Genomic DNA, 22048 nt, shown 5'->3' with positions numbered 1-22048 from the left:
TCTTATTCCAGATCCTTCCCTGCCACTCAGGGAAACCCTGCCTTCCTCCCTGTCCATCACAGAAACCCCACCTTTATGTCTAGATACTTCTGTGTCCATCCTGTATCCCTCGAATTCCCATTGGTGTGCTTAGTCTACTCTCCTCCCCTGTTGTCCCCCATTGGTTGTGGCGATGTGTACCCCATCGTGCTCCTCCCCAGCTTTCCTGCCATTGGGCAAAGCTTGTACCCTCCCCTTGCTCCCTCCCTCGTACTTAAACTGCTGTAAGCCTACATTTGCTGTCAGTTGCCCCTCGATCTTTTCAAGGATTGGGAAGTGTTGGGAAGCCACACGAGTGCTCCCTCTCTCGTTCTGGATTTCTGTGCTCGGGATTCCGGCAGCAGCCGCACAGAGCAGCTTTGCTGCCTCTGGGAGTGAAGCAGCCCTGTTCCCCCGCCACCCGCACCCGCCCGAGGGGAGAGGAGGGGGTGGCCAGTCCTGGCACTAATTCCTCCTTGGCACAGGCCGGGGGATGAGGCTGGCTGCACGCTTCTCCGAGCGGCGGCTGTGTCACTCGCTGGCTCCAGGAAGGAGAAGCAGCGGCGTGTGCGTGGGGAAATGCCAGCGCGTAGGTCCTGCCCTTCACCTGGGGCAGCATTTGTCAACAGAGCAGCAAAATGGGCTAGAAGGCTAGCCCATCGTAAAAGATGAGCTGATTTAAACGTTTGTCAGAGAGCTGAAAAGCCACGGCAGTTGCAAATTTCTTAGCGTCCAACACAAAACTGAGCTTTGCTGCCTTTAATTCACTTTGGAAGCAGAAAATGTAAAGAGAAAAGTACCAACATGGATGTCTGCAAACAGACTGATTCTATAAAGCTTATCTGACTTCATTTTATACTAACAGTCACTATTAGATGACTTCCAAGTATCCAGCTACTTCGTTGGTAAATATCTGGTGGCAATCTAACCTAGAAAAGGAGATCTTTTAGCTTACACCAAGGATTTTACAGTAAAAATACTTATGATTCTCGGTTAGTAGTTAGATAGGGTCTTTCATATGGAGAATACACAGCTAATAAAAACATAAAAAGTAAAATTCCATATATTTCTTTAAAATTTATTTAAATAAAAACTGTCCCAAAATATACTTATCTCAATTCCTGCTTTAGGCAAAGTGTATTTGCCCTGAACTAATGTAATTGTTTCAGAAAAAGTCTCTGAAAAAAATGGAAATTCCAGGTTCTGATTATAACTCTTAGGAAAGGCTGCACGGTGTAAGAAATTCGACATTTCATTCAAGTCCACAAAGAAGACTGTGTCTGCCACAGTCTCTGCACACATCTTCAGTGTTGGACCAAAGTACAGGTCAAATACTTGGCCCTTTCCAGTGCGTCACGTGTTCTAGGAAGAATAAATCTCAGTCAAATAATAGGAAAAATCATGGTCTCTGTCAAATGGACACTTCATATTCTCACTTCTATTTCATTTAGAATTTTCTTCTTTCAAATATCTAAACAATGAAAGATGTATTTAATAAGCAGAAAACATTTTATTATATATACATTCTCTGTGAAGATGTAGTTCTGTTTGAGAAGTTTTCTTATCTTCAGAATTAGAAATGGTAAGCAATACTGAGAAAAAGGAATTACATATCCCTTATTTCCTTCTTTATGTTCTTGCATGTTATCACTAGATATGTGTTACATAGATGTGGCCCAAAAGCCAAGCCCCAAGGTCTGACAGTTCCCAAACTACTTGGGAGTTCAGGAATTAGAGAGTATAAGAGAGTACTCCTCAAGTGAGTCCCTAAGCTCTGGGATCTGATTTCCTCTAGATTTAGGACCATTTCAGGCATGCTACACAATTCCTTTTGTCTTGATGTTCGAAGAGGATGAGGCCTGAGAGATGGAGGGGCTGGAAATACTGAAGAACAGTGTAGGTGGGGTTTCATAACACTGGTCCCCAGAGTGCTTTTGTTTTTTGTGGGAGAATGTGCAAATAGTAGCACCAAGAACAGTAAATTCTGATGAACTGAATTCTGAATTATGCATTGAAGCCTCAAAAGCTTTCACCAGGATAGATGCTGACAGGTGCTTAGAGCTGTGGGGCACTGTACATCTTTGACTTGTTCCACAGTGAAGACAGAATGAAGAAACTATGCAGTATAATTGAACCAAATATACCAAATAAATACACTTGCTAAATAATACAGAAATATGCAAGATACAGCTAGAGGCATGCTGCTGCTCTGGCTGGTTTCTGTCAGCTTCTCTGAACTATTAGCACTACAAACACTAAACTGCGTAACTAAAAGGTCCATGAGTGATTTAGAGAGACACTAGTATATCCTTGTACGCTACAAAATGAAATTGGTGCTGCAGAAGTAAAATCAATAAATAAAAATGAATGTAGACTGTAAAAAGAAAGCAGCTCACTATGCTGTCCTTTTTTTTTTTAATGAGAAAAAGTTACATGCAATATTTGAGGGAATTGTGGTCAATTAGAATAACATTCTCAAATATCACAAATCATAACTGAGAAAAATTCAGACAATAATGTTAATGTAATACTGAAGTGGTCTGGAAGCTGAAGTGGTCTGAGCTGTATCTAGGTTCAGCAGCCTGTGAGGTAATTTAGTGCTTTGTATTTATATTCTAAATATTAACCAAACAAGTAATAAAAAATTATACACAGTTTCTCCTCCAAACCAAAATCAAAACAATAAAAACCTTTAACATAAATGCAGTAATACTAGCTACAAAGACAGATGTAGCCATATTTTGGCTCCTTTACATAATGCAAACAAAATACCAGGGTATTAAAGAAGATATAAATGCAGATAGGACTAATTCTTTCTTCAATAAGCTTTGGTCTAACTGAGAATTGTGCTTATAGAATTAAATTTCCTCTTATTTTACTACTTTCTACATAGATAATTAATTCCCTTTGGTGTTTGCATAGGATAATTCCAATTCCAATTCCAATTCTTTAAAATAGCAGTGGTAGACATTAGTATTAACTGGTTTTTTATATTGCATCATCATAGAATACATATCCCCAAATACAGTATGATAGAATACTCTTCTGTTTATATATATGTTTATATATATATATGTATACTATATATGAACATATATATATTTATATATTTGCCTGGTTTATTACAGACAACAGTGCAGTTCAGTTTTGTCTGTGGTATGCTACATCTTGGTATCTGAAGTTTTGGGATTATGCAATTCAATAGCCTATTAGGGTGTAAAAGTGCAAAATGACAGAAGGGATATCTCTGAAAATAAGTTTGACATTTCCTGCCTTGAATGTTACTAAAATTAGAGGTTTAATAACACACCAGCACATACCATTTTATAGCACTGTAGACATCCCCAGCTAGAAAAGAAGTGGGGCCATGGGAGAACTCCTGACTAAGATAGAGTCAAAGAAGTTTCTGTATAGAACACCAATTATATGAGAACTGCAGCCAAGATCAAAGTGCAACCTGCCTACAAGAAAACATCTCAGAGATGGTGAATGAAGTGATGCACTCTAATGCAGAAGGTAAATGTCAAAACGTCATGTGCTTTTGCATACTTACTGACCACAGTACCGAACTGGCCAACTTTTCAAAAAACAAAATGACAGATAATAAAAAAACTAGTTTCAAGTGAACACCCAACTTATACCATTTCATGAAATCACTGCCTTGTTACATTTGCACTTACTATGTTGCTTTCAATATATCTTTTTTTTTAACAGAGTTTTTTTCAATAGACTTTTGCACAGCCTATAGCTGATTGAAAGTCATAGTCTTTTAAAAGTTGTTTCCAGTGAACATATTGGAATCAGGACTGAAGATTTCTGAAAAAAATCAGAATTGATTGTGTGTGATTTATCAGCACCTCTTAGGAAGGATTGCTGATTTCTCTCCAAAGAGCCAATATAAAGTAACTTCTTCAACCCCACATTCTGCCGCATGACAGCAAAGTGGGGATATTTAACTTAGAAAATTTTTTTCTACCTGTGATTTATAGGACTATTAATATAGGCATTTCCTATTAGGAATCAACAAACCCACCACTGTGGCACCCCAATCCTCAGTTCCAAGCTGTTTTATACTTTTCTGGAACCACCACAATGTTAAAGAAAGAAAATACTATCTGAGAACATATCCTCACTGGTCAGCCACTGCCAGCATTAAGGAATCTTACCTGAATGCCTGATACAGGGCATTGGGACACAACTTTCTTACACTTTTTGAGTAAAGCACTGTGCAAGGAAGAAGTCCTCCTACATATTTGACCTGTCTTGATTATGTGCATCTGTTCTAATTTATTGCCTTCCTGAGGCACAGGCATTTTGTAAAGCACTTGCCCAACATGAAGTTCAGCAATCATCTCTAAGCAATTCAGACAGCCCTCTCCTCTGCCTTCAACTTCTTTTTTTCTGCAGGTTCTCCAGTGGTGTAAAATGAAGATGCAGCTCCCAAAAAAGCCCAACAATTCAATACCTGCCTCTCCTAGACTGATGGAAAAAAATTATTTTATGAGTATATATTTTGCATCATGCTCCTCAATGTCATCTTTGTGAGTTTGACTCTCATTCCAGTCAAGTCAGTAGGAGATACAACACTAACATGGGCCGGGCAGAATTAGACGAGGAGCCATGAATATCCTCCATGTGACCAAGGAGTCTGAGATCTCTGCTTGGAGCAGTTTGTGGGAACCACCAGAATTCACATATCTTTCTATTCTCTGTTCCAAAACAGAGAAAGAAAAATTTCCCATAGAAATGTTTTGGCAATTAAATAGACACAACAAGCATGGAGAAGTTAAAACTTCAGGACTAAGTATAAATATTCTTGATTGATTAAAAATATTTCAAGAATGAAAACAAGGGGCCATGCCCCTCCCTGCCTGGAAAAGGACTGTGACTAATGTGAAAAATGCTTTTAAATCAGAGCAGGAAAAATTGTGCCTTCTGGTTTTTTGAATTTTTCCTTGATATTTTTGATTAAGTGAAAGTTCTCCTTGGAGAAAACCCATTGCCTCCTATAACACATGCCTGATGGCAGCAGGGAAGAAAAGGCTTCCCTTTCAGAAGCAAACTGGAGGAAAAAGCATAAAATTTAAGGACAGAAATGAAGCAAAACTTGGAATGCAAAAAGAGTCCTAATCATGCAGGTGTTTCTTTGTTAATCAGTTTACTGGCAAGTCTCAGAATCAAGGACATTGTGTCCTTGATATTAGGCTGAGGGAGTCTTGAAATGTGAGAGCAGGTAATTCAGTATCCACATGACATAAAAGGCTGGGCTGAATCATAGCCCTCAAACACATTATGAAACACTTCCATAAAAAAAGGATGTCATAGCCCTTGGCTTTCTCCAGCAAACATTATATAATGTGTAAAATAACAGAACAAACAACCTGGAGAGGCGTGACACAGAGCATGAACACCTACCTCATCATTCAAGGTAGATGAAAGATAACATTGTTGGGAAATAAAGTGAATCAGACTCACAAAAGAGTCCTGTCTCATAATCCGGAGGTTCATTACACAACATAATATTGAATAAGACTGTTTCAAAAGCAATAGTGATAAAATTATGGTTTTTAATTGCAAATAAAATCTATGTATAGGAGACAAAATTTTTCTTCAGGTGCCACCATCAACAGGCATTGTTGCCACTAGGAGCAGTAGCTTCAATTTAACAGAATATTCACTAAACATGTAACAGATGAAGTCCCCTGTGGCCACCTAATCTATATGCTGTTTGATTCTGGCTACGGGCAGAGCATTTCACCTTACCATGGCCAAAACCACAGCTGTGGATCCTAATTTCTCTCTCTAGGCATCAAAAGAAGGCAACAGAAATTATAATAGATCTCTATTGGATCTTGGAATATTGAGATTTATTAGGGCCCCAAATGCATCTCTTCTCCAGGAACCGTGGTCAAGCACTCTTCAAAGTTTTGTACACTTCAATATATGAAGAACACCAAACCATTAGAGTATGTCCAGAAAACTGGCCATGATGGTGAAAGATCCTGAAGACAAAACTTTGGAGCAGCAACTAAGCTCACTTGGCTTCTTTGGCTTGGAGAAGACAATGGTGAGGTGTGAGCTCCTGGCAGATTCCAACTTCCTCTAAGAGAGCAGAAGAGGGGGGAGTCCTGACCTCCTCTCTCTGGTCCCAGTGACAGGACCCAAGGAATTGGTACCAAGCTGCATTAAAGAAAGGTTCAGATGGGACACCAGGAAATGGTTTTTCACTGAGAGGGTGGCCAGTCACTTGAACAGATCTCCTCAGGGAAATGATCACAACACAAAGCCTACCAGAGTTCAAGGAGCACATGGATGCTGCTTTTAGTCATCATTAGGTTTAGTTTTAAGCAGTCCTGTGAGGAGCAGAGAGTTTGGCTTGATGATCCTGCAAGCTTCCTTCCAACTGGGAAACTCTGTGTTTCTCTGATTCTATGATTTAGCTGCCAAAGGCTCAAGCTCACCTCTGGCTTCATGCAGCTCTGTGAGCTTGAGTCAGAGGTGTGCCTAGAAAGGGTGGTTTGGGAAAAAGCTGTAGGTGGTGGGGTTCTGTCCACTTTTGCTGTACAGCAGCTTCTAAGCTCAGGCTCTTGCCCTCAGTCTCCATTTGTGCTTGGTCTTCCACCTTCCAGCCTCTTGGTTCTGATCCTGACCTGATCACTTCATATTCTGTCTTGGTCTTGGACTGTCTCGTTCCTACAGGCTTGCCTGGTGGTCTGGTCTGTGAGCAGAGCCTTGATGCCATCATCAGGCCTGCTCTGCTCTTCGTGCTCAGGCACGGTGGGGCTGCCCCCTTGGCAGTGCCTGCCCGCCTCACCCCGGCTCGCCTGCTCTCAGAGTGGCCTGTCCTCACTGCTTCCTGCTCACTGAGGCTGGGATCCTTTGCAGGGTACAGAATCAGTCCCAGAGCTCTTGAAAACCACGAGTCCAGCAAGGAACACTTCTACCTTTAAAAGCATAGCTGACCTCTTACACAGAATTTCTGTTACCAAGAGAGTCAGATGAGCATTTGAATCTACTTCTCTTCTATACCTTAGAATGGAGAAACAATTGAGGGAAAAGCACCTGATTTTGTTCAGTTCTGTTCAGTTTTGTTTCAGTGAAACATCCTGACAGCAGCTTTTAGCTGTCTGAGCTTTGTAAACTACTCTGTTGAGCTAGTTCTAAACAAATCAGATATAAGCTACTGTATTTGGCAACAATCTAAGTTGTACACATTTAGTTGGTTGTTTTTTCTTAGTGATGTTATTTTAAAAGTATACTCTATATGTTTGAAACTTAGGAGTGGACCTGGCATTGACAAGGACAGACAAGCTGACACCTACTCAAAATGATAAGTGTGTCATGAACAATTCAATTTCAAGAACATACATTTTTATATATGCAAAACTGACCACTGTTACGATGAAGGTAAATTTACATCCATGAGATTTCTCAGCTGTGAAGGCTCTTGTAAGAACGTTATTCCCTATAATCTGAGGAAGAAATAAATGAGTACAAATTCCATAGTGGAATTATGTAGTAAGTATTATATGTAGTAGAATTACTTTTCTGCTTTTCTTTTGAGCATGCAGTACAATTTAAACATGTGGTCCTGAGGTTTGAGGTACTTGAGACAGCAAAATCAGCATGAAGACTGGCTGATGTTTAGATATTCTAATTGTGGCGATGCTTCTTTAGGTTTAATAATTCTTGTTTGCTAAGAATGAGCTGAAAAGCTTTTAGCTTTAGATATTTTAATTCTAGCATGAAAGCTAAGTAAAGGAACATATTAGAATTTTCTTTTTGTTTTGCTAAAGACTCCTTTGCTAACAAGCAGAAAGCAAGAGGGATGTACACATAATGCTACAGACTGTTAAAGCATTCCATTTCATAGAGCCAAGAATTCACACAAGGTACAGACTCCCAGTGCCACTGACAACAGCTTCTTGCCATCTAAGATAGAGCAGGAAGCAGCCAGCAATGCTGGCTGCCTTTCAGATCTGTGATTCATGCATACACTGTTCTTCCAAAGTAAATTAATTTTGAAATGGGCCCTCATTATCAATACTGAAGATTTATACAGTGTCTTTCAGCAGCAGAGAGATCACAATACTTTATAAAAAGTTCAAACTTTAGAAACACACATAAGCAAAAAAAAAAAAAAAAAAAAAAAAATTCTGCCATGTTCAGATGGAAAATGACAGCTGTAAAACATACAGGAAAAAAAATTACCATAAGGTCTGTTTGCCCAAAAAGGAATAAGGAATTAGAATTAGGGTGCCTTACTATTACAGAAGTCCTGACTAATTTATAGTATGTCCTATGATAGAGTCTCCAAATTCACTTTTACACTGGAATACCTGGTGCCCTGAAAAAAGGAAATCAAAACCACTGGAGGTGTGAAAAGGAATTTTGTTGAGGAAAATGTATTATTTGAAGTTGAATTTAGCAAAGCCACAAGAAGAGCTGTGAGATGTACTCTATGTAATGAACACCTCTAAGTACTGAAACAACAAACAGTACAATTATTATTATTACTGAAGTATCAGGAACTCATTCTTACGAAATACACAGATCATGATGATTCAAGAAAAGAGGTTGTTGCAGACACTACCCTGGGACATTTTTTCAACCCTAGTTAGGGACAGTGTGACCTGCAGAAAGCAGCTGTAACACTCAGTGAATCAATATTGTTACTTCTTACTGCTCTTGGAAAGAAACGATGAAAAGAGTAACTGTGTTCGGCTTTCCCATGATGAAATGTGGTGGTTACACGGAAGTGTGGCCTCTTGTTCTCTGGTTCTCAGAACCTCCTTCTCTAGTTCTCAGAACATACAAAGGACTTATGTACACTCCAGGTGTTTTACCTTAGAGTGTACATCAGTCAAGTTAAAACAGGATGTCATTTAAGACTTAAATGTCAATTTCTCTTCTCAATTTTGTCTTGTCTGCTGAAGAAGCCACAAAAATTAACTCAGTTGTACACAGTTTTGAGATGTCTAGCTGCACACTAGAAATACCAACATCTATAAACAGGAATAGGGTAAAACACAAATATAAGAAGTTTTAGAAGTGAAACCCTACTCCCTGAGCTTGAAAAAATTGTATTTAAAACCCTTACTTGCACATAGCTTTGTAACAGACATAAGTTGCTTGTTAAATTCACGCTTCTACAAAATCAAGGAAAACCTGAATCCTAGAAGTTCAACTAATAGTCATGCTAACACTGCTTCTTTTATTCTAGAGCCTCAAAGTATTTTAAGAAGGTGAATAAATATTAGCACCTACTATACGTGGAGTTGATTCACTGGAAGATACACTGTTTGCTTTGTGTTTCTTGCACTTCAGTTTGGCATTTCACTGAGGTGTTTAATCCTTAGTCCTTAGGGCCCTCCATTGTCTGTGAGCATAAGCAGGCAGCTTCAGAGAATGACTTGCATTGTGGAGGGCCTGAATTACTGTTCAGACCTACCAATCTTTCTCCAGTGCTTTTCAACTTTGTTGAAATGGAGATGAGACTTTTGTGGAAATGGCTAAAATTTTCCAAATCAGCCCAGGCCTAATGCCACAGCTGCTGTATTTTCCTGTATTCCCATTTCTTATCCTCCCTGCTAGACTAAACTACTTCTGGGAAAAGATCCGAGGATTTATAAAGTTGTATCGATAATGATTTTTTCCCTCTTCTTCCCTTTAATATAAACCACAATTCAAGAAATCAGTTAATACCTGCATCAGTCATGACCATAACAGAACACAGAAATGATCCAGGAGATGAAAAGATCCCTACCATTTGAACAGCTCCTTTTTCTATCTTGGATAATTCTTTTTCCTTTTTGAACTACAGTAATACCTACAACAGGAACAACTGAAGGCTAAAGTAAGGCATGATACACTTGAGTTCTTCAGTTATATTTTTCATTACAACAGTAGTAAAAACAATGCCATTACATAAATAAGCCCACCTAGAGCACAGAAGCATTTGATCATTCTTTAATCAAATATTAGAGAAATGTACTTCTATGTTCTGTTACCCTCTTAAGATAAAAAAGCATGCAGCATATTAATCTTTGGGTCATGCATTGTCCCAACATGTCCTGTCCTTGAATATACATAGAACAATTTATAAGGGTTGTTTGAAGTTAATTTAGTACAGCAGCAGTATTAATCATGATTTTCACCATTTTCATCTTGGATACTCAGACCTAACTGTTGGGAATGATAGCCAAACTACAAATATTTGGGGTTGATCATGCAATTTACAGAATAAAGATAGACTGCAAATCCACTTCAACGTGAAACACCAAAGTTCTTAAAGATTTATAGCAGAAAAAGAAACCTTAATCCCCAGTGCTGCTAAGGAGTTTTGTTGGCTTAAGTACAATTGTAAAAACCAGAATGTTTATTGGCTGGCACATACTGTGAATATCATACATGGTCAAAAAACTGCCAATAAAGCTTTCACAGCTTCGCTATTCAACAGGCTGGAGGAAAAAATAAACAGTCTTTTTACTTTACAAAACTCCTTAAAAACCCTACCATCATGCAGTGGTACAAGAATTCCAATTAGCTCTTCTAGAAACAGATATTCAGCAAGTGGACTAAGCCATGCCCAGCACATTAGTAAGTACACATAAGGATTACTGGAGAATTCATGCTCTATGTAGGAAAAAAACTATCTTTAAGGAACTAGTTTATCCTCAGACTGTACAAATGAAAGAAGAGTACAAATGAGAGAAGGGTAGCTAGAGGTTACATTGAGGGAAATTTTTAGCAGCTTCCTTATACAGAAAGATTCTGGACTACTGATACATGTCAACACATCTGACTGAAATGAATACATTTACTCAAAGCTTGTACTTGAAGCTTGTACATGAAGTATATGGGTACTTCATCACATATAACTAAATACTTCACAGACCCTTCAGTCACTGCTGGTGTGAAAAAGGCTTTGCTTTCATGTAAGTAACTCTCCCATTTTCTATGCCTGTATTGCATTCCCAGCATTGTATCTTATTTTATTATTTCTGGATTTTTGGAGCGCTGTTTCCGTTTCCCTGCCCACTCCCTCATTGTGATCTTTGATCAGTGGATCCTTCCCCGAGAGATACAAAATTAATGACTGTCTTAAAATACACACAGGCACATACATAACTATAAATAACAGAACAGGGTCCTGTAAAGGAATTCTAGATTAGATGTAAAAGAAAGTGCAGATTTGCAAAGTAGCAATTCAGTGGCAAAACTATGGTTAACATGAAACATGCTTAATGTGGTCTTCTGAAGTTCCCTAATGGTGTACTAAGGGTTGTGAAGTTTTGTGCCAGTTGTACTTAATTCTGAAATTTCTGTTCTCTCTTTGACTGCCTAAGGTACAACAGCTGATGAATTCAGAAAACCAAAAGAAGTATCCTGATTTACCACGGCCTCATGGTTGAATTATTCTGAATTTGGTAAAGTGCAAGGCACAAATGAAGCCTCCTCATCTGATAGTATTCCCATAGTACCTCCTCATTCCTATTAAAGATGCACTGCAGCTTTCAGTCAAGGTGGTAGTCTGGGCTGGTTTTCACAGATCTTAAAAGAAGCAAAATTATTATGTACAAGACTTCTACTACTTTGCCAATATAACCAGTGAATAGCTTCACAAACTGTTAGGAGGAGAAGGACAGCAGGAAAAGTAATTAAGTAAGATCTGTTTTCTAGGAAAAGTGAGTTAAGAATACCTGCCTTTTTTTTCTTCCCTGACACAATAAATCAGGTACTTCTCCTTTTTAAAGCAATAAGGCACAGAAAATATTGAAAGGCAGACAGATCAGGCAATTTTTATTATGCAAAAGACTGGAACGAGAAATTAATTTTGCAGCGGTTATATTAAAAAGCTTGTATATAGCTGCTGACTAAGTCAGTGCTTATTTTGGAAGATGTATCTAAATTTGACATTCAGACATCAGAAATGTAACTGTGTCCCCTCTAGCCAAATACGCAGTTTTACCAGAAATAGGATATACTTACGTAATACCCACCTACTTTTAACTTAGCTATACAGCCTGCAAAACCTTCTTCTCATGATACCATTAGATACAACATCTCAGAAACAGAAACGAAGATCCAATAAATTTATATTGTTATATTCTGCCAAGATTTACAAACTACAGACCAAACAGGGACCCATAATTTCTCTAGGAGTTTTAATGCTCACATAAATGGCTGAGTAACCCAAGTACAGAGATACATGTACAGATAGCTCCCAAAGATCTTGGTGTCCTTGGGGGTCCTGGACTGAAAGTTAGCAAACATTATTTCAATTTACAAAAAGGGCATGAGGGAAGATCCAGAAAGACCTGTTGGTACAATCTCATTACCTGGGAAAAATATGGAGAAGATCACACTGGCTGCAGTTGAAAGGCACTTGAAGAATAATGCAATCATCAGGCAGAGTCAACAAAGTTTCACAGAAGGAAAGTCCTGTTTGACAAGGTTACTGGCCTAGTGGTTGAAGGGAAGGACATGGATGCAGTTTTCCTAGATTTAGGAAGGATTAAGAATTCTTAAGTTTGGATTAAGCCCTTCTGATGCTGTCCCTGACAGCATCCTCCTGAACATGCTGTCCAGCACTGGGTTCATGATGTACTGGGTGAAGCCCTGGCTGAAGTGCAGAGCTCAGCAGGGTGCAGTCACTGGGGCTGTATCTGGCAGGTAAGCAGCTACCAGCAGTGTTCCTCAGGTGCAGTTCTTAACAACGTGCTGCTGCTTTTGGTGAGCCCTGAAGCTGCCAGGCAGTCGTACCAGATAATAGTTATACCTTTCAAAAGAACTATCCTATCCTATCCTATCCTATCCTATCCTATCCTATCCTATCCTATCCTATCCTGTCCTGTCCTGTCCTGTCCTGTCCTGTCCTGTCCTGTCCTGTCCTGTCCTGCCCTGTCCCATCCCGTCCCGTCCTCAAAAGATACTATAAGAGGCTGAACACAACAGACGTGTTTTTAATAAAAACACACAAATAATGCAATTTTCCGCATAGCAGAAAATTGCATTTGACATACTGAAACTGAAGCAATCTAGATTATTAGTCAGGTGTCTTGTCAATAACTCTTTAGCAAAACATTTTTATTTGGCTGTTTTCTTCCCTTGAAATAATATAAATATTCACGTAAAGAAAAGATATATGGAAGCAGATTGCTGTGGTGGCATTTGCTGGTATTGTACAGATAACTGATCCTGAATTGCTCGATATAATTAGAGATTTTGCAAGATCCTCTCATGTATTAACCTAATATCCTAACCTACACTTTTCCTTGCACTGGAAATATAACCAAGCTGTTATTCACATGGGCATGTCTGTGCAAGGGGAGAAGGCTTGGTGCAACATACAAAGGCAAAACATGATTATTTTTTTAAATTTATTTTTCAGTATGAACATATGGAAGGCTCAGAATACACGGCGATCAGCTGATTATTCTGGCTGAGGTCAGTCCAGGGGGGAGCAGCGCAATAGCCAGCGGCTCCTGCACGGCCATGTGGCCCGAGCAGGGCCACGCTGCGCCCACCCGAGCGGCTCAGCAGTCCCAAAAGGCCCGGGACACACAGCTGGCATCGTGCCGAGGCACCGGCCCGGCACCCGCGGGCTGCTCCCGATCGCTCCCCGCGCCGAGCGGCCCCAGCACGGGCGAGCGCACGGAGACACCCCGGGGCTCCCAGCTCCGGTGCGAGCCGCGTTCCCGCTTCCAGAGGCCATCCCACCACGCGAACGGCCCATCCGGGTACCTCGGGAACTCCTTGTCCCGGCTCACAGCTTTCGCTGCCGTTCCAGGCGCGGTCCCCGGCGGGCGGGGCCGCTCCAGCCCCGCGGCGGGCGGGCTCTGCTGGGGCGGGGCGGGCGCCTCCTTCCTGTTTCCGCTCGGGATCCCGGAGCGCGGCAGGGCCGCGGTACCGCGGGGCAGCGGCGGGCGGCCCCGGCAGCGCGGCTTGGGCGGGCGGCGGGATATCGCCGTCCCCTCACGGCGCCGTGTGTTCTGTCCGCAGGGAGCTCGGCTCGCCCTTCGCCGCTCGGCAGGCCCGGAGGTGCCCGGGGCCGCAGGTGAGGCGGTGCCGGCCGCGGCGGGGCGGGAGGCTCGCACAGAGGCGGTCGGGGCCGGGGCCGGGGCCGGCAGCGCTGCGGGGGTTTTGGGTGCCCCACGGCCGCCAGTTCAGTACCCAAAGCACTGCCGGGGCTCCCCCGCCTCCCTGGTGAAACCTGCAGAGAGAAACCAACCGGGCTGGCTTTCCTTCACTTCCAGGAAGGAAGGTTCACAAACCGCACTTTCTCCATTTAGCAATACATTCTTAGTAGCGTTTGCAGCTCTGTTGGATTAAATACTAATTATTCTGTAAACGCTGAACTTTAACATAGGGTCAGTGCTTGTATTACACTTTCACATAGTATGCGCTGCTTTAACTTCTAGCAAAAATGATCTTGCCCTTTAATAGTGAACAAGGACAAGTTATGGTACTTAGTATCGTAGAATCGGTAGGGTTGGAGGGGACCTCTGGGATCATCCAGTCCAACCCACTGTGAAGGCAGGGTCACCTAGAGCCGGTGACACAGGAACCTGTCGACCTCAGCTTTGCGTATCTCCAGAAGGAGACCCCATGACTTCCCTGGGTTGCCTATTTCCGTGATCAGCCACCCTCAATGTAAAGTTGTTCTTTCCCATGTGAAGGTGGAACTTCTTGTGTCTTGTTCTTTTGTATGTGTGCTTTTATTTTGCTGAGTACTAAGATTTTTTTTTTTTATATTCTACAGGGTTTCCTCAGTAGGAGAACAGAAAAGATGTTTGATATTAAGGCTTGGGCTGAGTACATTGTGGAGTGGGCTGCCAAGGACCCCTACGGCTTTCTCACCACCGTGATCTTGGCTCTGACGCCGCTGTTTGTCATCAGCGCGGCGCTGTCATGGAAGCTTGCAAAAATGATTGAGGCCCGGGAACGAGAGGTGAAGAAGAAACAGAAACGCCAGGAGAACATTGCAAAGGCCAAACGAACAAAGAAGGATTAAATGGGCAAAAATGGCCTTCCTTGTGCAAATAATCCACTTTTAAAATGAAATACTTGTACATTTTGTGTTGCAACTGTCCTTTGATACTTGATCCTGTTATTTCTTGAAGTATGAAATTTAATACTTCCAGTGTAATTTTTTCCTGCTGATTTGTGTTAAAATTTGCCCAAGTGACACTTGTTAGAGTAATTAAATTTACTACTTGTATTCTAGTGCAGGTTGCTTTTCTAAATTTGCATGTTAAATTAAAAAAATAACCTCTTGGATGGCTTTGGAGGTAGATTTTTTTTTCCTCTTAGCTGAGCTATAACTTAACAAGTGTCTTAAAATTATCAAGTTTAGGGGAAAATTGAATAATAAACTGGATTACAGAAATGCAATTTTTGGCATACCTTGAGCAGGGCTGTAGAGACAAGCTACCTGTAGCATTAGATAGCAGACATGACTGATTTCATTTAAGGTCACTGCATAGTTGCTGCTGCAGTGTCTTTGATGGTGCTGCTTGTCTGCAGAAATAATCTACCTTAGCTTTTCCTCTTTCCTGAACTACAAGCCATCAACAGACTTTAACTTCAGCCCAAGTTCTAGGAAACTGATTGCTTGTTCTTAGTAGCTTCATTTCTCTTAAGGCACTCATGTTCTATAAAATACAGTACTGTTGTTTGATCTTCCCTGAATGCTCAATCATCTGAATGCTCCACCTGTAACTAATTTGGTTTTGCCTTCATGAATTCTTTTTGCCTCAAAGAATAGCCATAAGTTGGGTGAGACCAAAGACCCAGGTGGCCTAGTGTTCTGCTATAGCAGATGGCTGCGCAAGGGTGTTGCACGAGCTGGTGACAGTAACCACCTGGCTACCTTTCATCTAAGACTTGAGTTTAGGTAGGATTTTTGTTCTCATGGCCCTTGAAAAACTCTGCTGCCTTACAGGTTGCAAGATGCTGACATAGTCAAAAAAGTCAGATTTGTGTTGTAAATACATCAAAATGATTTAACCTTATTTCCAATTAATCTCTTCTTAATAGACTTGATTAATTTTTCAAAGCCTAATTTTTTAATAATAGTCTGTGGTGGCCTCTACATAGTCTAGTTCAGAAGAGCTTGTAGCAGTCATTAAGATTTTGCATTTTGCATCAGCACAGAGTTGTGCATTCTAGCAGCTACTCTTTGATCAGTTTTAAAAATAAAACCTTAAAATAATACCATTGTTCAAATGAAGAGACCTATAGAGCTGGCTGACACCAAGGGGGATCAGAAGTGGGGAGTCTAACTGAAATTACTTCTAAGTAAATTTGAAGTTGATCCCCTTTCAATTTTTTGGTGAAAGCAAGCATTATTAAAATATGACATTTGGGCATTTTTTAAGTATGTGAGATTAAGTCTCCATGTTTTGTATGAAGTGTTGTCAAATATGTATGTGTTCTACCTTTGATACCTACATAGCTTGAAACACAGGGAGGAAAACTGATGAGGGATACACTCCATAAATAAATTTGATACTTTTTGAAAAAAAAATTCTGTGGTCTTCATTTTTATTTTAAGTTCTCAAACATCATCTCTAAGCAAATAATCTGCACATTTTATGTATCTAAACTATGGCCAAAATGATCTCATCATCTAGGGAAGTCCATGGATAGACAAGGAATAAAAACTAATTTTTTTTTTGAATATTTATGACAGTCCCTTGTCTCAGACCTAGTGTTATTTTCCAGCAGCTTTATCAAGTACTTCTAGCTTCTATTATAGCAGTTATATTTATTTTAACTGGTTTTACCCTGCACAAATTGCTGTCTGCAAATCAAACATTCAAATATGTTGACTGTTTTAAAATCAAACATTCAAATATGCTGATTGTTTTAAGTTACAAGAAAGTCTCTACGATGAGTACAGTGCATAATCAGTGTAGTGTCATAGTGATTCCTATTAATGAAATCAACTTTTCCGTCTGCTTGCCAGCAGAAAGCATGCTGGCACTGCCAAGGGATTTATTCTGAAGAGATGTCTTGGCCAAGGCTTGGGAAGATGCAAGTGTACAGACAACAATTCTTACATCAAGAACAGTTTTAAAACTAAATTAGTCTTCAAGGAAAAAAGCAATTTAGACTTAAAGAAAATTTAGATAGTCTTTTAAGAATGAATTCAAGAGTAACTGATGAGCAGCAACTGTCAAAACCAAACTTAGTAACACACCGTTTTTCACAAAACCTAAACACCTCAACAATACTTTGTCATGATCAAGCCTATTTGAATAGTTCTGCAAAAGTAACTCAAACTGGTTTTATACTACTTTATTGTACTCTTGTATATAACAGCTGTGTATGTCGTCTGTTAAAATATTAATCCATTAACAGTACCTGTCCATTAAAGCTTATTTATTTTGACTGCTACCACTGCCTGGTGGCATCCAGGCACCTGGCTGGAAGGTATTTGCAGTGCTCGTGGGGTCTTGTGAGGGCTCCTTCTTTCCATAGTAAGGGGCAGATGCGTGGCCTTTAACCTGAGTATGACTTGGTTCAGCAACAAGTCCTTCCTCATACTCCTTGGCCTGAAGCAGCTTATCCTTTTCAGATACATCCTTGACTTTCTGCTTCATTTCTTCTCTATAACTTTCATTCCTAAGAATCTCCTGAAAACACATTAGAAAGACAATTAGGTCAAAAGCAAATGCAATATACAGTGTTTCAATAAAGCATTTTAAACAGTCGTTTATTTTCTTAATTTTATAACCCACATTTGCAAGTATTAAAGTAAAATAAAATGTGTCAAAATTGTTGGTTTTCCACAACTGCAAATTCAACCCTAACTGTATTGTGTCCACTTCACCATTCTATTGGAGCAAAAAGAAGAAGTTAAGAAATTAAATACATCAACAAATGTGAAAGCACATTAAAACTAATTGCATTTTTTTCTATGTAGGAGTTGATACTTACAGATACTTGTCATTTGCATCTGTTCCTGTAATTTACTATGCCTGTGGTGTTAGGTTCCTGTGCCTCAGGGCATAGTTTTGGGAGAAACAGATGTGCAACCATTGGGGTCTTGCTTCTGCAAGACTACAAAAGAAATAACTAAAATCACAAAATCACGGATTGGTCAGGTTGGAAGATAGCAGTGGGTCATTTGGTCCAAGTTCATTCAACCTCCATGCTCCAGCAGGGTCATCCCAGAGCACATGGCACAGGATTGTGTCCAGGTGCTGCTTGATTATTTACAGTGAGGGAGACTCCTCAACCCCTCTAGTTAATCTGTTCCAGTGCTCAGTCAACCCCACAGTAACATATTCATATAAAGGTGGAACTTCCTGGGCATAGATGTCTGCCCATTGCCTCTTGTTCTATTGCTTGGCACCGCTGAGCAGAGCCTGAATCCATCCTCCTGACACCCTCCCATCAGACACTGACAGACATTGATCATGTCCTCTCTCAGTCCTCTCTCCTCAGCTTTTCTGGGTAGGAGGTGTGCTCCAGTCCCCCAGTCAACTTCATTGCCCTCTGCTAGATCTGCTCCAGCAGCTCCATGTCTCTGCTGTCCTGAGGAGCCCAGAACTGGACACAGCACTCCAGGTGAGGCCTCATCAGGGCTGAGTACAGGGGCAGGGTCACCTCTCTCCACCAGCTGGCAATGCTCTTCCCAATGTCCCCCAGGATACCATTGCCATTCTTGGCCACCAGGACACACTCTGGCTCATGGAAGCTTCTTGTCCACCAGGACCCCCAGGTCCTTCTCCACAGAGCTGCTCCCCAGCAGAGCAGCCCCAGCCTGTGCTGGTGCCTGGGGTTGTTCCCATGTGCAGGACCCTGCACTTGCCCTTGCTGAATTTCAAAAGGTTCCTCCCTGCCCATCTCTCCAAGCTGTCAAGGTCCTCTGAAGGGCTGCACGGCCCTCTGGGGCATCAGCCATTGCTCCCAGCTCTGCATCCTCAGCAAACTTGCTCAGGAGGCATCTGTCCCTTCAGCCGAGTCACTGGTGAGTAACTTAGACAGTCCTGGGCCTGTACTGAACCCTGGGGAACAGCAGCAGTGACTGCATCCAGCCAGAGCCTGGGCCAGTGACTGCATCCAGCCAGGCCAGAGCCTGGGCCAGTGACTGCATCTGGCCAGAGCCTGGGCCAGTGATTACAACCCTCTGGGTTTGGCCATTCAGCCGGTTCTCAATCCACCTCACTGTCCACTCATCCAGTCCACAACTCTTGAGTTTTCCTACAAGGATGCTGTGAGAGACAGTATCAAGAGGTTCCACTGCTCTCCCTTCCACCATCCAGGTAGTTGTTTCATCATAAAAGTCAATCAGGTTGGTCAAGCATGATTTATCTGCAGTGAATCCATGGTGACTGACTATTCCTGATCACCTTCCAGCCATCCATGTGGATAGAGATGGCCTCCAGAATTAAGAAAAGGGCTGAATTCTTTTCTCTATACCAGTACACTCCTCTGTGAACAAGAGACCATTATATTATTTTAGGAATTTAGGTGCTAAAATACATGGGGTACTGCCAAGAGTGTAAATAGCAACTATGAACACCTAAGAATGCTTAAAAGAAAGTAATGAAAGAAAACTTTATGTAGGGGGTTGACCATGGCTGAATGCCAGATGCCCACCAGAGCTTGTCACTTCCCTCCTCAGCTGGATGCGGGGAGAAAATATAGTGAAGAGTTCACAAGTTAAGGACTATAAGATATCATGCCCCGAATGCCATCACAAGCATAACAGACTCAATCCTCTTGCAGGATGATGATAAATAAAATTAAATCTTAAAATCACCTCCCCCCTACCCCTCCCTCCTTTCCAGCTTTGTCTCCTCCCCGTAGCAAGTGCAGGGAGACAGGGAATGGGAGTTAGGGTCAGCTGGGACCTCCATGGCTGCAGGGCCACAGCTGCCTCACCATGGTCTGCACCAGGGGCTGCAGGGGGACCTCAGCTCTGGTGCCTGGAGCACCTCCTGTCCCTCCTTCTCCCCTGACCTGGGTGTCTGCAGGGCTGTTCCTCTCACATATTCTCAGCCTGCACAAAAACTCTACAAAAATGTTTTAAGTCTCATAAATATGTAATCAGAGAGGCATTACCACCATTTCTGACAGGCCCAGCCTTGACCAGAGGCATGTCCATCCTGCAACTGGCTGGGACTGTCTCTTCCAGACATGGAGGAAACTTCTGGCAGCTTCTCACAGAAGCCATCCCTGCAGCTGCCCTGCTACCAAAACCTGGCCTATACACCTTATCTTAGAGGTACCATGGAAAGCAACCCCTTTTCTTAGTTCTTAGTTGCTTCTGTATTTAAATTCACAAATACAGAGAGCAGAGGCAGAACCCTTTGCATAGAAATAGAAATTGAATGGAAATACACAAGTAATACACAAATGACACAAACTGAGGAGGGATGAAAAATCTGACATGCTCAAATAGAAATATTGCCAAGCATTACAAGATCAAATTTTTAACAGTCAGTATAGCAAAACTTCTTTGTGGCATCTCTCAATTCTATTCTTGTTTACTACATGCCTATGTAAATCCACCACAACCTTACTGATTTCCACAGGATTACTCCTATGGTGCTTTTGATATACCCCTACTAAGAAACAAGTAAAGCAAACACCTTTGTGATAACTGAAGGCTCCATCATTGTCTCTGGTAAAACCATGGGAAGTGATTTATTAAAATACAAGCACAACCTACTTATTATGAACAGCTATTAATTTAAAATCTCTTCAAATGATTACTTCAACATAAAGTTATCCTAATCAGGTAAGAGCAACTGTAACTAAACACCAAATGCTCCAAGTCCATTTTAAATGTTGATATATAATTGTTCTCTGGTTTTCAGACTCAAATAAGGCTCTTTTAATCAGCTTTCTGTGGACAAAGTATAATTGTGATAGAGCAAAATGAAAAACTGGATCTCAAAAAAACCCATAAGAAATGATTCTTATTACCAATTGCAAAAAAAACCCCAAACTGAAGTGACTTATTCAGAATTTTCTATACAATTTACCAGGATAAATTTTTTCTACTACAAAATGTACATATCCATTTTTGGCATTAAACTCATGCCACTAACACATACACTGAAATCACTGGGTTCCTGTGCTCAAGGTAAAGAAAATACGAATTAAAAATATTGGGTCAATTGTCATGTTAAAAAACTGGGTCAAATACATTCTCACTTTGAGATTCCACTGCTAACCAATCCTTTACTGTCTGATTTGCTATAAAAAGTAACTGAGAGCTAAAAGTTAGTTTATTTGTGGTTTTTTTTCTTTGTTTTTTTGTTTAAGTTACATTGTCAAGTTCAGAATACTTATATTCTGTCCTTCAAGATGAATCACAGTATTTTATAAGATGGCTATCTTTACTAAAAACTGCCCCCCAGTAAGTTTTCTGCTAATATAAGTACACAAACACATAATGTGCTCTGACCATTAAGCAAAGTACAAAATCTTTCTATCCAACCCAGAGAACACATAATCTATCAGATAGCTGCAGTTTTTAAAGGATTAGCTTGTTCTTCCAACACGCTCTTTTTGTACAAATAAATTATATAAGCTCTTTGAACCAGCAATTCTCAGGAAATACATGGCATCTCAAGACTACCAGAAATGTCCTTCACCAGTTTTACTAAAAGAAAATTCTAAGAACTGGGACTATGCTGCAAAACAAAAAACAAAAAATGCCTTAAGATATCAAGCCGCATTTTAAAGCAGTTGAACTCCCTACGTGCAGATGTTCACTTTGAAATGTATCAGCTCCCAGCATACAGAACAGGATACATATGATATGCCAAGAGCTACGTTCAACTACATGTTCTGCAGCTTATTTTTAGGTGGAAAGTAAAACAAGACATTTTATCACTGCAGGTTGTCCAGCTTTGGTGATTATTTTAAGTTGTATGAAATTTTTAACACTTCTAACGTTTGGAGCTGCATGTCTTTTCTCCTTAGGTGGACAGAGTTTAAGAAAGTGCTGTCTAAGGTTTCCTTGAAGAACATTATTATTAAGGAAATACCAAAGTGGCCCTTT

At 40.8% G+C, this 22048-nt stretch overlaps 2 protein-coding genes across 2 annotated transcripts in view; one reads left to right on the top strand and one right to left on the bottom strand.

Annotated features, from left to right (window-relative positions):
- The first annotated feature begins 13907 nt into the window (after window positions 1–13907).
- Window positions 13908–15298, top strand: SMIM15 (small integral membrane protein 15). The gene is made up of 2 exons (XM_036403033.2): window positions 13908–14077; window positions 14783–15298. Exon 2 carries the CDS (start codon window positions 14810–14812, stop codon window positions 15032–15034), a length of 225 nt encoding a protein of 74 aa, XP_036258926.1. The 5' UTR covers window positions 13908–14077; window positions 14783–14809; the 3' UTR covers window positions 15035–15298.
- A 1251-nt stretch (window positions 15299–16549) lies between these two features.
- Window positions 16550–22048, bottom strand: part of NDUFAF2 (NADH:ubiquinone oxidoreductase complex assembly factor 2) — a 63903-nt gene continuing 58404 nt past the window's right edge. The window contains exon 4 of the mRNA XM_036403032.2: window positions 16550–17660. Within this exon, the coding sequence (XP_036258925.1) occupies window positions 17403–17660 (258 nt within the window). The 3' untranslated portion in view covers window positions 16550–17402. The remainder of the gene's footprint in view (window positions 17661–22048) is intronic.

Source organism: Molothrus ater, chromosome Z (assembly GCF_012460135.2).
Source record: "Molothrus ater isolate BHLD 08-10-18 breed brown headed cowbird chromosome Z, BPBGC_Mater_1.1, whole genome shotgun sequence".
NCBI lineage: Eukaryota > Metazoa > Chordata > Aves > Passeriformes > Icteridae > Molothrus > Molothrus ater.
The sequence above is the reverse complement of the archived record's forward strand: the minus strand, read 5'-3'. Positions and strand labels throughout refer to the sequence as shown.

Bases quoted from the DNA above. Each gene is read 5' to 3' on its own strand.
- SMIM15 (XM_036403033.2), top strand. From the start codon at position 14,810: ATGTTTGATATTAAGGCTTGGGCTGAGTACATTGTGGAGTGGGCTGCC.